The sequence below is a fragment of the Saccopteryx leptura genome, chromosome 3, assembly GCF_036850995.1.
Source record: "Saccopteryx leptura isolate mSacLep1 chromosome 3, mSacLep1_pri_phased_curated, whole genome shotgun sequence".
Lineage (NCBI taxonomy): Eukaryota > Metazoa > Chordata > Mammalia > Chiroptera > Emballonuridae > Saccopteryx > Saccopteryx leptura.
Genome location: NC_089505.1, coordinates 279,782,520 through 279,798,358, shown reverse-complemented (window position 1 = coordinate 279,798,358; position 15,839 = coordinate 279,782,520). Strand labels below are relative to the sequence as shown.

The 15,839-nt window shown below is 39.1% G+C and overlaps 1 protein-coding gene across 5 annotated transcripts in view; it reads right to left on the bottom strand.

The window, feature by feature from the left end:
• The window catches only part of HEATR5B (HEAT repeat containing 5B), an 87,285-nt gene that overhangs the window by 62,306 nt on the left and 9,140 nt on the right, over window positions 1-15,839 (bottom strand). For all 5 annotated transcript variants that reach the window (XM_066378512.1, XM_066378510.1, XM_066378511.1 and 2 more), the window contains exons 4-11: window positions 15,508-15,616; window positions 12,414-12,563; window positions 10,538-10,709; window positions 7,864-8,021; window positions 6,665-6,914; window positions 4,599-4,754; window positions 2,507-2,757; window positions 690-801 (exon numbers count right to left, since the gene is read on the bottom strand). In XM_066378512.1, the coding sequence (XP_066234609.1) occupies window positions 690-801; window positions 2,507-2,757; window positions 4,599-4,754; window positions 6,665-6,914; window positions 7,864-8,021; window positions 10,538-10,709; window positions 12,414-12,563; window positions 15,508-15,616 (1,358 nt within the window). The remainder of the gene's footprint in view (window positions 1-689; window positions 802-2,506; window positions 2,758-4,598; window positions 4,755-6,664; window positions 6,915-7,863; window positions 8,022-10,537; window positions 10,710-12,413; window positions 12,564-15,507; window positions 15,617-15,839) is intronic.

Genomic DNA, 15,839 nt, shown 5'->3' with positions numbered 1-15,839 from the left:
ATAGAGGAGTGATATATTTAGAACTAGGAACCTATATCACTTAATATACTTAACATAAATTTCTAGAAAAGAGTTACCACCTTTTATTTTCTTTAGAAAACTAGGTCAAAGCATAATTCAAAAAGGCAGATGTTTAAAGTGGGAAGTCTGTACACACACAAACTGTAAACATATTTTTTACAGAAGTTAAACATGTGAACTTAAAGGTGGACACACCTCATCACAATAACATGTCTTTCCATTCTATGTACAATGCTATACTTTCCCTACCTCTCAGATTTATCACAGCTCTTCAGAAAGTGAAGCACATAAGAATACCTGCAAGAAAGTATCACCAACAATACCATTTAAATGTGACTAAATTATGTCACTGCCCTTTCCTTTGGGGAAGAAATGTGCCCACCATACTCTTACCTCTTTTGAGTAACAGTAAGCTAATCACTTAGACCTTGGCTATCCTTCTGATGACAAAGGTAAAACTTTGTTACCAATTTTCTCATTAAATGCTCTCAAGCAGAAATTGTGAAAAAAGAGAATGCATGCCCAAGTGATAGGAAAAACATCTTTACCATTCTATAATCTCATTCAAGGTCTAGAATGTGAAGTTTAATACATTTAAATTACATTTTCTTTATTGTCTACCAACAGTAATAGAATAAGACAAAAATCCTACTCTAATATAATTATACCTAAAGTCATAAGTGCTCCAAGTAAAAGCCATCCAGCTTGGGTGCGCTGTAAAGACAGCCTGCTATTTTGGGCAGCAGTTCGTAAAAGATCTTCAGCAATACTAACTACCATCTGCAAAAAAAAGTGGAAAAAATCAAAATAGAAAATACATAGCTAATATACTTTATTAAAACACAAGTTGTCCTTTTCTGTAGTTGCTGTTAATATGCTTTTAAAGAGCTAAGACCCAGAGCAGCACAGTGGTTAAGAGTGAGCTCTAGGGCCAGACTGCCTGGGTTCTTATCCCAACTTTGTTGTTTCCTGTTTTCTGACCTGGGACAAGCTAACCTCCGTGCCTCAGGTCGCTCACTGAAAAAACAGGGATAAGAGAAGTATCTACTTCACTCTTCCAGGGATGAAATAAGTAAATGTAGCAAAGTGTTCAGAACAGTGTTAGTCCATGTAGCTCTGTAACAAACACGATTATTATTGGCACTATTATTCTATATTCATTTGTTGAAGTCCTATTATGCAACTGCTGCTAAGCTAATATTACGTATTTATAGTCTTAGAGAAGACACAGAAAAAATGGGAAGCAACAAGCAGCACATAAATAAATGACAAATAGTAGTAGAGAGGTGCTAGTGCTCAGAAAGGCTATCAAAGACTGTACAGTTTCTTTTTAAAATTTTTCTTTATTGATTTTAGAGGGAAAAAGGAGAGAGAGAGAGAAGCATTGAATTGTTGTTGCATTTATTTACGCATTTATTGCTTGATTCTTGTATGTGCCTGACCAGGGATTAAATCCACAACCTTAGTGTATCGGATGCCCCTCTAATCAGTTCAACTACCCAGCCAGGTCCAAGACTGAATAGTTTTGAAGAGATTTCATGAAAGTGATGGAACTTGAATTGGTGAACAAACAAGAAGGAAATGAGATTCTATTGTACGAGATTAGCATGAGGAAAGGCATGGGGGCTGAAGAAAGCAGGACAACTGGTTTGACTTTAGAGCAGTGAGAAATTAGAATGACCGAGTAGAATGAATGTAAATTATGAAGGTACCAGCTTACCAGACAAAGGCAATTATATTTTATTCTGTTGAGTACCAGGTAGCTCCTAAGGGTCTCTGAATAAATGTGAAATATGACAGTTGTATGGAAGAGACAGGAGAAAAGATTTCAAGGACAATCAGAGAGGAGACAAGTGTATGACACAGGGAGCTGGAAGCCCAGACACAAGTGGCAGCTATGGAATTCTCAGGAATGAATGAACATGGGCCTAATGACCCAGAAAAAAAAGGAAGTTAAAATCTAGCCCTAATCTGCCTATGTAAAGTATCAAATAATATTTATAGATTTATTCAATATTCTGAGAAGAAAACCATGATGGTAGTAGGAGTGCAGTAGAAAGAAAATGAAAGAAAAGTAACTGACTCATAAAAACTTCAACTTTAATTATCAAAATGCTAAATATGGGCAATAGCTTATTCTCCTGACATTTTTAATATATACATAGCAGTGTGAATTTTTATTTCTAAAAGCTGATAGAAAAGCTCTGATTTCTAAATAACAGTAATTAGGTTTTTTTCCCTCTGAAATCAATTATAAAGTGATACTATGCCTAAACAAAATCTATTTATTACTCTTATGTCAGAATTAAATACCAAATTTTAATTAGGGTCTGTCAACTCCATATTATCAGAACACTTTCATATTACCATAGTAAAAGTGGTGTCTGTCTTCTGATCACCAAGTTCAACTTTAAAAACAGAAGGTGTACCAATAAAAACTAAAGCACTAATGATAACATTTGCAATTTTAGGATCTCTGTCATACCTTTCCCTTGGCATGAGGAATGCCCAATGGACACTGATGAACTCCACCTAACAAGGCAGCCATTGCAAAACTGTATCCACTAACAGCTTCCGGTGAAGTTTTCAAGTTGTTGAGTCGTTCTGCACACCTGTCTAGGAATGGTGTCAGCTGGAAAGGTAACGCCACAGCCACGCAGCGCAGACACCACGCAGCAGCAAGCCGCGCAGCCATACTCGGATGAAGAAGCACAGAAGTCACAGTCTCCAAAAGTCCTAAAAAAGTAATACTCAAAATATTACTCTGTGATGCCTAACCTGTGGTAGCGCAGTGGCTAGTGCATCCACCTGGAATGCTGAGGCTGTTGTTTTGAAACCCCAGGCTTGCCCTGTCAAGGCACATATGAGAAGCAATACTTCTCGCTTCCCTCCTACTCTCTCTCCTCTCTCTGTAAATTCAAGAAATAAAATATAAAAAATAAAATTACACTTTAATGTGGCCAAACGATTTCATGAACTAAAAGACTATGTACAACATAATCAGTAAAATTGTGATCATTATGCCCTGGCCAGATAGCTTGGTTGGTTAGATCATTCCAGAGCACAGAGGTTGCCAATTTGCCAGTTCGATCTCCGGTTGGGACACTTACAGGAACAAATAGGATTCTTATCTCTTTCTCTCTCTCTCTCTCTCTCTCTCTCTCTCTCTCTCTCCCATCTTCTCTCATTAAAATCAGTAAATAAATGTTTAAAAAAATAGGCCCTAGCCGGTTGGCTCAGCGGTAGAGTGTCAGCCCAGCATGTGGAAGTCCCAAGTTCGATTCCCGGCCAGGGCACACAGGAGAAGCACCCATCTGCTTCTCCACCCTTCCCCCTCTCTTTCCTCTCTCTCGCTCCCCCTCCCGCAGCCAAAACTCCATTGGAGCAAAGTTGGCCCGGGCGCTAAAATAAAATCAAGTCATGATAATTATGGTTTCACAAAGACACTTTCAGAACTTGCCCAAAACAGATGTGTTGCCTCAAATAGCAGGATATTCTAAATGAACACTTCCTACAAAGAACATAGTATTACTATATTCAATAAAATATAACTGCCTGACCAGGCAGTGGCGCAGTGGATAGAGCGTTGGACTGGGATGCAGAGGACCCAGGTTTGAGACCCCAAGGTCGCCAGCTTGAGTGCGGGCTCATCTGGTCTGAGGCAAAAAAAAGCCCTCACAGTTTGAACCCAAGGTCGCTGGCTCCAGCAAGGGGTTACTCGGTCTGCTGAAGGCCCACGGTCAAGGCTCATATGAGAAAGCAATCAATGAACAACTAAAGTATTGCAACGCACAATGAAAAACTAATGATTGATGCTTCTCATCTCTCTCCGTTCCTGTCTGTCCCTGTCTATCCCTCGCTCAGACTCTGTCTCTGTAAAAAAATAAAATAAAATAAAATAAAAAAATAAAATATAACTATTGATGTAAAATTAAATGAAAGTAGTCAACAAATTTTAGTCCAAAACTACTGTGACTTTTTTTATTTGTCTCCCAAAACTGTATTTCACCATTTAATTCAAGACTATCAAAGTGATTTTAACAAAACTCACCTTTTTTTTTTTGTATTTTTCTGAAGCTGGAAACGGGGAGAGATAGTCAGACAGACTCCCACATGCGCCCGACCAGGATCCACCCGGCACGCCCACCAGGGGCGACACTCTGCCCACCAGGGGGCGATGCTCTGCCCCTCTGGGGCATCGCTCTGCCTAGACCAGAGCCACTCTAGCGCCTGGGGCAGAGGCCAAGGAGCCATCCCCAGCGCCCGGGCCATCTTTGCTCCAATGGAGCCTTGGCTGCGGGAGGGGAAGAGAGAGACAGAGAGGAAGGAGGGGGGGGTGGAGAAACAAATAGGCACTTCTCCTATGTGCCCTGGCCGGGAATTGAACCCGGGTCCCCCTCACGCCAGGCCGACGCTCTACTGCTGAGCCAACCGGCCAGGGCCCAAAACTCAACTTTAACAAATGATCTTAACTGCTAATTTGATGACCAGCAACTAATTGGGACTTAAATAACAATGACACCTATGACTTTGAAAAATAGTGAAGAAACATTTCAGCAAGTAAGGGGATATCATACCTATGGACGCTTCCTGAATAAGCGGGGACGCCGTGGCGTTCAGGCTCTGCACCAGGCTCCCGAGCTCCTGGAGGGCGCAGACCATCACGTGCTGGCTGGCGGCGATGTCTGCTGCTCCAGATTTGTTCTCACCACTGGTATCGTTCACTACTGCTTCTGCGAACACAAAGTCATGTACTTGGTGAGCGTGGATTAAACTGTGATGTAATTTGCTTACTCTACACAATTATGTTCTTAAGTCATCCCAGTTGATGCCTGAGTGTTGAAATTCTGTCGGCAGTTATTTCTCAGCAGAAAACCTGTGTAACTAGTGAAGGAACCTAAAAACAGTTGAATGACTTCATGCATGTAGCTCATTATTCTAGTCCCACCGTTTGGCAGTGTTTCTGTCACTCAAACATTTCTCCACTGAACCAGTGTATAAATATTCCCTAAATTGTAACCCCAGGCTATATTGCTATTTTAACATATCTCAAGACCTATTCCTCATTAATGTAAACACCTTTTAATTCACAATTTATCATTTTCAATTAGACCTGTATATTTAGAAAAAGGTTCACTAAATTAGGTATAAACAACAAAAACTATAACTACCATATTTCCCCATGTATTGATATAAGACACTCCCATGTATAAGATGTACCTTAATTTTGGAGCCCAAAATTTTAAAAACAGACAAGTGAGAAAAAGTGGGAAATGAATGTAAAACAATCTACAACCACTGTATAAGATGCACTCAGTTTTTAGATCCCAAATTTTTCAAAAAAGGGCGCATCTTATACATGGGGAAATACGGTAAACTGTTTATAAATGTATTTTTATTAAATTTATAAAACAATACATATTCTCTAAATATAAATTACTAATTATTATACATTCATTATATTCTTATTTCTAAAGACCTCTATTAGGCAATATAATTTGCCTGATTGAAGTTAATGTAATTTCCAAAAGTGATAAAACTAAACTGTCTTATAGAATTTACATCTTGCTTTGTTTTAATTTCCTAATTGGACTGTAAGCTCCATGAAGCTGGGAACTTTTATCTCACTCATTACTCAAATCTTAAATTATTGCTTTCGAATCTCGATTCCCAATAACTATTTGTTAAACTAAAATATTTTAAAAATTGATACTTCTTAGAAAAGGATTTTTTAAAATTATGAATTACTGAAGTTTCACAATGTATCCTATAGTGAGCTAATAGCCACCTGTAATTGTTCTACTCTAGGTCTTCATATTAAGCCTATTACGGGAGAAAAAATCCCCAACACCACATATACGGTATATATAAAACAACAGACTCCAAGCACAAAAATCACATTAATTATTCCTTAAAGAGAGCAAATCAATGCTGCTGCATACCAGAAGAACTATAAACTCAGTACTGAATAGGTATTTGAAATAAAATAGAAAACCTAATTTTATAAACATGCTACCAGTATCTTTAAAACACTATTTCACTAGCCTGACCAGGCAGTGGCGCAGTGGATAGAGCGTCAAACTGGGATGCAGAGGACCTAGGTTCAAAACCCCAAGGTTGCAGGCTTGAGCACAGGCTCATTGGCTTGAGCACAGGCTCATTGGCTTGAGCGTGGGCTCACCAGCTTGACTGCAGGGTCTCTGGCTTGAGTGTGAGATCATAAATATATCCCATGGTTGTCGGCTTGAGCCCAAAGATCGCTGGCTTGAAGCCCAAGGTTACTACTGGCTTGATCAAGGGGTCACTCAGTCTGCTGAAGCCCACCCCAGTCAAGGCACATATGAGAAAGCAATCAATGAACAACTAAGGTGCCTCAAGGAGGAACTGTTGCTTCTCATTTCTCTCCCTTCCTGTCTGTCTGTCCCTATCTGTCCCTCTGTCACACACACAAAAAAATAACAAAACAGTATTTCACTAAAATTATATGTTGCTTTACTATTAAATAAGAGTACTAAAAAAATCACTTTTAAAACACAACCCAGAAAAATATATAAACCAGTCAGATCTGTTAGAATTTATTAAGAATAATAATAAAGAACTAAATGACCAAGGTAATCAGCAGCATTATCACGTCAATCCTTACCTACGGCTTTCATTTGTTTTCCAATAGCTTGGCATATTTCTTTGGCGGCTGCAATCTGGGCTTTTTCACCTAGCAAACTGCCCACAGTAGCTCTCAGAATAAAGGAGACACATCGTCTTGAGTACACGGCCTCCACATGTGTTTGCGTTGCCCGAGGATGGGAAACCAGATCAAGGACGTGGGACAAGAATGTAGCAAAGCTACGCTCCAACCACTGACCACCCAGTGTTGTGACAAAAACAACGTATGCCTATAAGCAGATTAAGATACAATTTCAAATAAATGTACGGTATATCAATGAACTAAAATCACAGATAAAGCAACCACAGAAATAACTGATATCAGCATTAAAATAAATTATATTTGAGATTAAAATAGAGAAAATTTAAAACATGAGACCTTTTTAGTACTTCTGGCATAGGAATTACTGGCAGAATTCTCTTTCACTAAATAGTTAACACAGAGAATGGTAAAGGAGGAAAGGAAAGCTGAACTCATCCTGGTATGAAAAAAGGTAATGGGCTATCGGAATAACAAAACCCTAACATCCTAATAAATACAGACCTAGAGCTACCTAATAAATACAGACCTAGAGCTACAAATCACTTGCTTTTTTACTTTAAGATAAAAATGGTTACTTTTATTTATACTTGTTTCAGGAATAAGAAATAGTTAAAGTGATTTTTTACTAAAATTACAAAGAAACCTTTCATCTTATTAGACATTAATTATTATTAGATCTATAAAAATAACATCTTATTTGGTCTCAATTATTATTTTAAATTTATAATTCTAAGTCAGATTTAATCTCAGAGTTATCTTGGTGATTAACCATTTACAGAAATCCAAGTACTAACCAGTATTTTTAGCTACAGGGTTATTGAACAAAATTAAAATATAAATGCTTCAAGCTACCTAAATAAAATTTCAATCACAACTGAATTATTTCACATCTGATGTTCTAAAAAGTAAATTTTGTTAGACATTTATATAAATATAGTAGACACAGGCTTATTTATACATATTAAGCATGTAATTTAAAATTTAATTTTAACTCATTCATTTGGTAAAATAAATGTTTTGAAAGAAACCAGACAATATGAAGAATCTCTCTGTGAGTACTGGTATTTAGTAAGAGTCTTCCATGAATTTTCACAAGTGATTTGAACAGAATTCTTTTATACATCTGTATTACAAACCTGTGTGACTCCAACTCTCACTTCACGATTAACAGACCCTCCAACTTTTAACATTTCTCCACCACTCTTCAAGAAACCTGACCCTCCACGCAGAAATCCTGTGGCCATGAGTTCTAAGACTTCATCAAATGTTGCTCGCTTCACATTCTGGCGCATTACTTTCAGGGAGAAGAGTAAATTTATAAGCACATATATTTTGCTATTAGTTAAATAATATTTTCTAATAATCTAGCTTTAAAATTCAAGTAATTATTTTTAAGCATACTAAATTACCACAAAAGATGTAAGGTCTATAGTTTCCCTATGATCTTAAAATTTATGATGTGCTTGCAGAAATAAATTCAATTTGAAGCAAAAATGCTAAGAAGACTAGAAGGAACTAGAAGTTAAAATCAATTCCATAAATCTATGACAAAATAGTCTAATGATGTAACGTTGATATGTACACATGACAAGAACACACACCCACAGCAGACACTGCTAACTGATCACAGATGGCCTCATTCCCAGCACTGAGATGGACATAAAAATACCGAGGCACTAAAATATCACTGGACTACAACTGACTTGCCATCCCTGGTATACAGGTTCATATTTTATGACTTCCTTTCACATACAGTAGCAAACATAATCCTCACAAAGACTCTATAGGAGAGGCATAAAGCTCATGATTAAGTTTGTAGGCTTTAGAATCTGATCGTCTGAGTTTTAATTTCACCTCTGATTCTTAATAGAATATTTAGTAGAGTACAAATTATGCAATCTCTCTAAACTTATTTTCTTTTTTTAATTTATTCATTTTTTAGAGAGGAGAGAGAGAAAAAGGGGGGAGGAGCAGGAAGCATCAACTCCCATATGTGCCCTGACCAGACAAGTGCAGGTTTCGAACCGGCAACCTCAGCATTCCAGGTTGACGCTCTATCCACTGCGCCACCACAGGTCAGGCTAAACTTATTTTCTTCTTTATAAAATGGTAGCAACAACAGAACTTACAATTTATAGGGCTTTTGTGAGGATTAAATAAACAATTCTGTTATATGATTAATTCAGTGCCTGAAACACAGCACTTTATTATGTTTCCTGTCATCATCTAATTCAGTGGTCCCCAGCCCCCGGGCCCCGGACCGGTCCCGGTCCGCAGAGAAAGAATAAATAATTTACATTATTTCCGTTTTATTTATATTTAAGTCTGAACGATGTTTTATTTTTTAAAAATGACCAGATTCCCTCTGTTACATCTGTCTAAGACTCACTCTTGACGCTTGTCTCAGTCACATGATACATTTATCCGTCCCACCCTAAAGGCCGGTCCGTGAAAATATTTTCTGACATTAAACCGGTCCGTGGCCCAGAAAAGGTTGGGGACCACTAATCTAATTCATAGATTCAAATACTTATTATTATAGATGGAAGAGAACAAAGTTCAAGGGGTTTCGCAGCTAATAAACATAAGAGCTAGGATTTTATAACAGCTGATTCTCTTTCTACTATACAGAGATGGAGTAGGGGTGGGGACAATAGCAGAGCTAGGTTTGCAACATCTAAGCACAACTGTCCTTGAAGCATCTCCATAAAACTGTGGAGTATAGAAGTCACATCAACAGTCAGTGCTTCCTGATTGACTACGACAGTCAAGAAAAAAATGAAAAATAATACGGTGCCACTGTCCTGGCCAGCTGGCTCAATGAATAGAGTATTAGCCTGGTGTGCAGACATCCTGGGATCAATCCCCAGTCAGGGCACACACGAGAAGCCACTATCTGCTTCTCTTCTTCTCTCTTACACCCTTTTCTCTCTCTTCCTCCTTTTTTTAAAAATTTATTTTATTTATTTATTTATAGAGAGAGGGATAGATAGGAACAGACAGACAGGAATGGAGAGAGATGAGAAGCATCAATCATCAGTTTTTCATTGCAACACCTTAGCTGTTCATTGATTGCTTTCTCATATGTGCCTTGACTGCGGGCCTTCAGCAGACTGAATAACCCCTTGCTCGAGCCAGTGACTTTGGGTCCAAGCTGGTGAGCTTTTTGCTCAAGCCAGATAAGCCCGCGCTCAAGCTGGCGACCTCGGGGTCTCGAACCTGGGTCCTTCTGCATTCCAGTCCGACGCTCTAACCACTGCACCACCGCCTGGTCAGACTCTCTTCCCCTCTTGCAGCCAGTGGCTTGACTAGTTCGAGTGCCGGCCCCAGGCACTGAAGATAGCTTGGTTGATTAGAGCATCAAGCCCAGACATGGGCTGCAGGTTAGATCCCGGTCAGGGCGCATGCAGGAGTATATTTCTCTATCTCCCCTCCTCTCACTTATAAACAATAATAATAATCATAACAATAATACTGTGCTACAAATGGAGATCTAGTCATCAGAGATTTAAATTAAGAAAGCACATGAAGAGCCAGATTTAAATTCCTTGAACAGTATACAAAATTTCATAAATATTTGCTTGTATGATCAAACACATTCCTACATACTATTTTATACATTATCATTATTATAAAAAATGTCTTAACTACCAAGAAAGATGGCATTTGGGCATTTTAATTTTATGAAAAAGTAGACTAATACTTAACAATTTAGATTTGCCAGTAAGGAAAACTCATCTAGAAGGAAGTATTCCATATATCTTCAAATGTCTGTAACAGTCTAGATCAGGGCCTGGCAAACAACGGTACCTGTTGCTTGTTTTGGCATCAGTGCTGTAGCCATGACTGTTCCTAAGAGTTTAGACACTGCCACTCGTACTCCATAATTTGAGTTTTCCAAAGCCTTGAAGCAGAGAGTAGCTATATTTTCCAGTTCGGCAGTCCACATGAACACAGCTTCATTCTGTAGTTCTAGTAGACACTATAATTTTAAAAAAAATACAAAGTTAATTATATCCTAAAACTTCTACTTCCAGAGATAGAAAAACAAGAACCAGATTTACTCTACTGAAATAACCAAAATATTGGATAAAATATATGAAACCACAGCTTTCAAGACCTGGACATCAGGAGATAAAAGATAGTGATCCTTAAGCAACTCACAATGGATCTCATATATATATATATATATATATATATATATATATATATATATATATTTTTTTTTTTTTTTGTATTTTTCTGAAGCTGGAAACGGGGAGAGACAGTCAGACAGACATTTTTTTTTGTTTTTGTATTTTTCTGAAGCTGGAAACGGGGAGAGACAGTCAGACAGACATTTTTTTTTGTTTTTGTATTTTTCTGAAGCTGGAAACGGGGAGAGACAGTCAGACAGACTCCCGCATGCGCCCGACCGGGATCCACCCGGCACGCCCACCAGGGGCAAAGCTCTGCCCACCAGGGGGCGATGTTCTGCCCCTCTGGGGAGTCGCTCTGCCTAGACCAGAGCCACTCTAGCGCCTGGGGCAGAGGCCAAGGAGCCATCCCCAGTGCCTGGGCCATCTTTGCTCCAATGGAGCCTTGGCTGCGGGAGGGGAAGAGAGAGACAGAGAGGAAGGGGGGGGTGGAGAAGCAAATGGGCGCTTCTCCTATGTGCCCTGGCCGGGAATCGAACCCGGGTCCCCCGCACGCCAGGCCGACGCTCTACCGCTGAGCCAACCGGCCAGGGCACAATGGATCATATATTAAGTGAAAAACCATGCAACTTAAAGAAGGAAACCCAGGGGAAACTGTGGGTTAGGAAAAGTTTTCTTAGTTACAACACCAAAAGCACAATCTGATAAATTGGACCTGAACAAAATTCAAAACTTCTTAGAAAGGCACTATTCAGAGAATGAAAAGATAAGCCACAGACTGAAAGAAAATATTTGCAAATAATGTATCTCACACAAGAATATATAAAGAATCTATAATGTACCCTCAAAACTTAGTAAGAAAACAAACCAATGCACAAAAGTTTTGAACAGACTCCGCATCAAATCAATGGCAAATAAGCACCTAAAAATATGCTCTTCATTAGTCATTAGGGAATTGTAAATTAAAGCCACGATGACATACCTGTACATATCTATAAAAAAGGCTAGAATTAAAATGACTGGCAATGCCAAATGTTGGTGGAGATGTGAAGAAAATGGAATGGTATGAGTATTTTGAAAAATACTAGCAATTTTCTGAAAGTTAAATATAAATCTAGCATATAATCCAGTCATTCCACTCCTAGGTATTTACCCAAGGGTAATGGAAACATGTGTCCACACAAAAACTCATATACTCATCACTCATGTGATAATCACATCAGCTGTTGTTGCAACAGCCCAAACTGCAAGCAACCCAAATGTTCATTATAGGTGAAGGAATGAACCATTTGTGGTAGAGCAATATAATGAAATACTACTCAGCAATAAACTACTAAATAAACATGTAACAACATGGGTGCATTTCAAAATAATTATATTCAGTGAAAGAAGTCGAAACTCCCTCCCCAAAAAAAGATCACATACCACATGATTCTATTTATATAGCATGAAACTAATTCATGGGGGACAAAAAGTATTCGACCATATTTTAAAACTTTAAAAGAACAAGCAGGATAAGGAGCAGCATCATAAATTGGTCTGGTACTAACCTTGGCAACTGCACACCGAACAGCCATTGACCTGTCAGTCAAGAGGGACCTAGCATTCTTGTAAATATCACGATGAGAAGAAGCTGCTGCTCCACCCAGTCCATTGAGAACTTTCTGTAGACTCATTAAGATTTCACTTCGCCCTTGAGACTAGAGTCAAACATAAAGAAAACTTAAAAACCATGTTGTAAAGCAAATTCCACATTTAAGAACATACCAAAATACAAAAGTTCTCTGGGCCTAATGGTCTTACCTTTAAACTCTAAAGAGTAAGAAATAAGAAATGAAGTAGGTATTTTAGAAAGTACCTGAAAGGTAAAAATAATTACTAACTTCAATTAAATAGCATCTCTCTGAGAAATTAGGTTACAGCAAGTGAATACATTCCAAAGTTTCCCTGACCTGCTCAAGTACAATATAATAAGAATATAAAGACAATTTCAAAAGCTTTAGTATCATATCTCAAGATCCCAAATTTTTGGGATGTGAAAGGTTAGATAAAAAGCAGTTAAGAAGTAAGATAAGCCATCTGCCTGACCAGGCGGTGGCGCAGTGGATAGAGCATCGGACTGGGATGGGAAAGGACCCAGGTTCGAGACCCCGAGGTTGCCAGCTTGAGCGTGGGCTCATCTGGTTTGAGCAAAAAGCTCACCAGCTTGGACCCAAGGTCACTGGCTCGAGCGGGGGTTACTCAGTCTGCTGAAGGCCCGTGGTCATGGCACATATGAGAAAGCAATCAATGAACAACTATGGTGTCGCAACGAAAAACTGATGATTGATGCTTCTCATCTCTCTCCATTCCTGTCTGTCTGTCCCTGTCTATCCCTCTGACTCTCTCTGTCCCTATATAAAAATTAAAAAAAAAAAAAAAAAAAAGGTAAGCCATCTAAAAGAAAACATCTGCATATTTTAAAAGCTTGTCAGAGATACGCCAAATTCCCATTTTCTTGTGACAAATTCAAATTCTTTGTTTTCATACTCTTATGGTGCTTGATTTATGTTTTTTGTGACAGAGACAGTCAGAGAGAGGGACAGAAAGGGAAAGACAGGAAAGGAGAGAGATGAGAAGCACCAATTCTTCGTTGTAGCACCTTAGTTGTTCATTGATTGCTTTCTCACATGTGCCTTGACTGGGGGGCTACAGCAGACCGAGTGACCCCTTCCTTGAGCCAGCAACCTTGGGCTCAAGCTGCTGAGCTTTGCTCAAACCAGATGAGCGCGTGCTCAAGCCGGCGACCTCGCAGTTTCAAACCTGAGTCCTCCACATCCCAGTCTGACGCTCTATCCACTGTACCACCGCCTAGTCAGGCCTGTAAGCTTTTTGATGTCAGGAACCATGTCTTATTCATCTTTATACCTAATGCCTGACAATATGTCCTCAATTTTTATTTAATAAATAAACGGACAAATAGTTCCCAGAAGAGATTGTCCCAGAGATCTTTAGCTTTCTTAAAGGGAGTTAGACTATGGGAGTACAGCACTTACTCAATTTTTAGTTAACTTCAAGTTGACAAGGAATTAACTTCAAACTGACATAACAAAACAGAACTATTTTTACTTAATATTATCTGCTGTAGATCAGTAGATCAAATAGTGTTTCCCCCACCCAAAAGAGTAGTTCAATTCCTAAGTGCTAGTATAATTCCTAAGTGCTGCTGATATGACTTTCTTTGGAAATAAGGTCTTTGTGGGTGAAATAAAATAAAAATAAGGTTATCCTGGATTAGGGTGGTCCTAATCCATTGTCTGGCATCTTTACAAGAGAAGACTTTGGCCTGACCAGGTGGTGGCGCAGTGGATAGAGCGCTGGACTGGGATGTGGAGGACCCAGGTTTGAAACTGTAAGGTCACCAGATTGAGGGCAGGCTCATCTGGTTTAAGCAAGGCTCACCAGCTTGAGCCCAAGGTCACTGGCTCGAGCAAGGGGGTCACTCCCTCGGCTGTAGCCCCCCGGTCAAGGCACATATTAGAAATCAACCAATGAACAACTAAGGAGCCACAATGAAGAATTGATGCTTCACGTCTCTCTCCCTTCCTGTCTGTCCGTCCCTATCTGTCCCTCACTCTGTCTCTCTGTCTCTGTTACACAAAAAAAGAGAAGACTTTGGACACAGAACACAGATGCATGGGGAGAACACCACGTGACAAGGAAGGAAAGGCTGGAGATGCACCTCCACACCAAGGACAGCCAATAACCACTAGAAGCTCCAGGCAAGGAAGGATTCTTCCCAAGAGGCTTCAGAGGAAACACGGCCCTGCTAACTCCTTGATTTCCAACTTCTGGTCTCCAAAATTGTATGACAATAAATTTCTGTTGTTTTAAGCCACCCAGTCTGTGATAATTTATTATGGCACCCCTATAAAACTCATGATACAAAAAAAAAAAATGGCAATGCAAAAATATCCATAGGGTTAAATAAAAAATGATAGGAAAAACTATTATTTGTCAAAGAAAAGCAATCTTTCCCTTCTCCCCAAATATGAGATAACGTACATTAAAAAAAAAGGGCAAGTGGCCCTGGCTGATTGGCTCAGTCGTAGAGCATCGGCCCAGTGTGTGGAAGTCCCAGGTTAGATTCTCGGCCAGGGCACACAGGAGAAGCGACCATCTGCTTCTCCACCCTTCCCCCTCTCCTTCCTCTCTATCTCTCTCTTCCCCTCCTGCAGCCAAGGCTCCATTGGAGCAAAGTTGGCCCCGGCGCTGAGGATGGCTCCATGGCCTCTGCCTCAGGCGCTAGAATGGCTCTGGCCACAATGGAGCAATGGCCCAGAAGGGCAGAGCATCACCCCCTAATGGGCAAACTGGGTGGATCCCAAACGGGCGCATGTGGGAGTCTATCTGACTGCCTCTCCACTTTAACTTTGGAAAAATGCAAAAAAAAAGGGCAAATAATTTTTTTGCAAGTAATAATTTTAACTTACCTTACTGCTAAACAGTATGAGTACCTCAGTAACAGAAAATAGGCAAACATATATTTTGTTTGTTTTCTTTTTTTGTTTGCTTTTATTTTTTATTTGCAAACATATATATATCTGTGACATTTAACTCCTGCCACAAGCAAAACATTTAAATAATATTTGTTGTAAAACTTACCTCTGCACTTTTCAGAGATTTCAAAAGATTATTTACTGTTTCTGGAAATGCACTGCCTAGCATTCGCCCCATTTTTTCATAAAATGCTCCAACACAAGTCACTGCAGCCCTGTAAGAAGTAGTATTTGCACTAGTTATTGATTGTTCAGGTTAGTAATATAACTTTATCATTACTTTTCTCGTTTTCAGAAATCAATTTATATTTGTGCAGGACGCTTTTGGCTGATAATCCTTAATTTTCAAAAACATCTTGTTTATTCTTTATAACTACACCAAACACTGTGGTTAATCAAATTGTAATCTTGTTAGAAAAATAAGAGAATAAGTATATA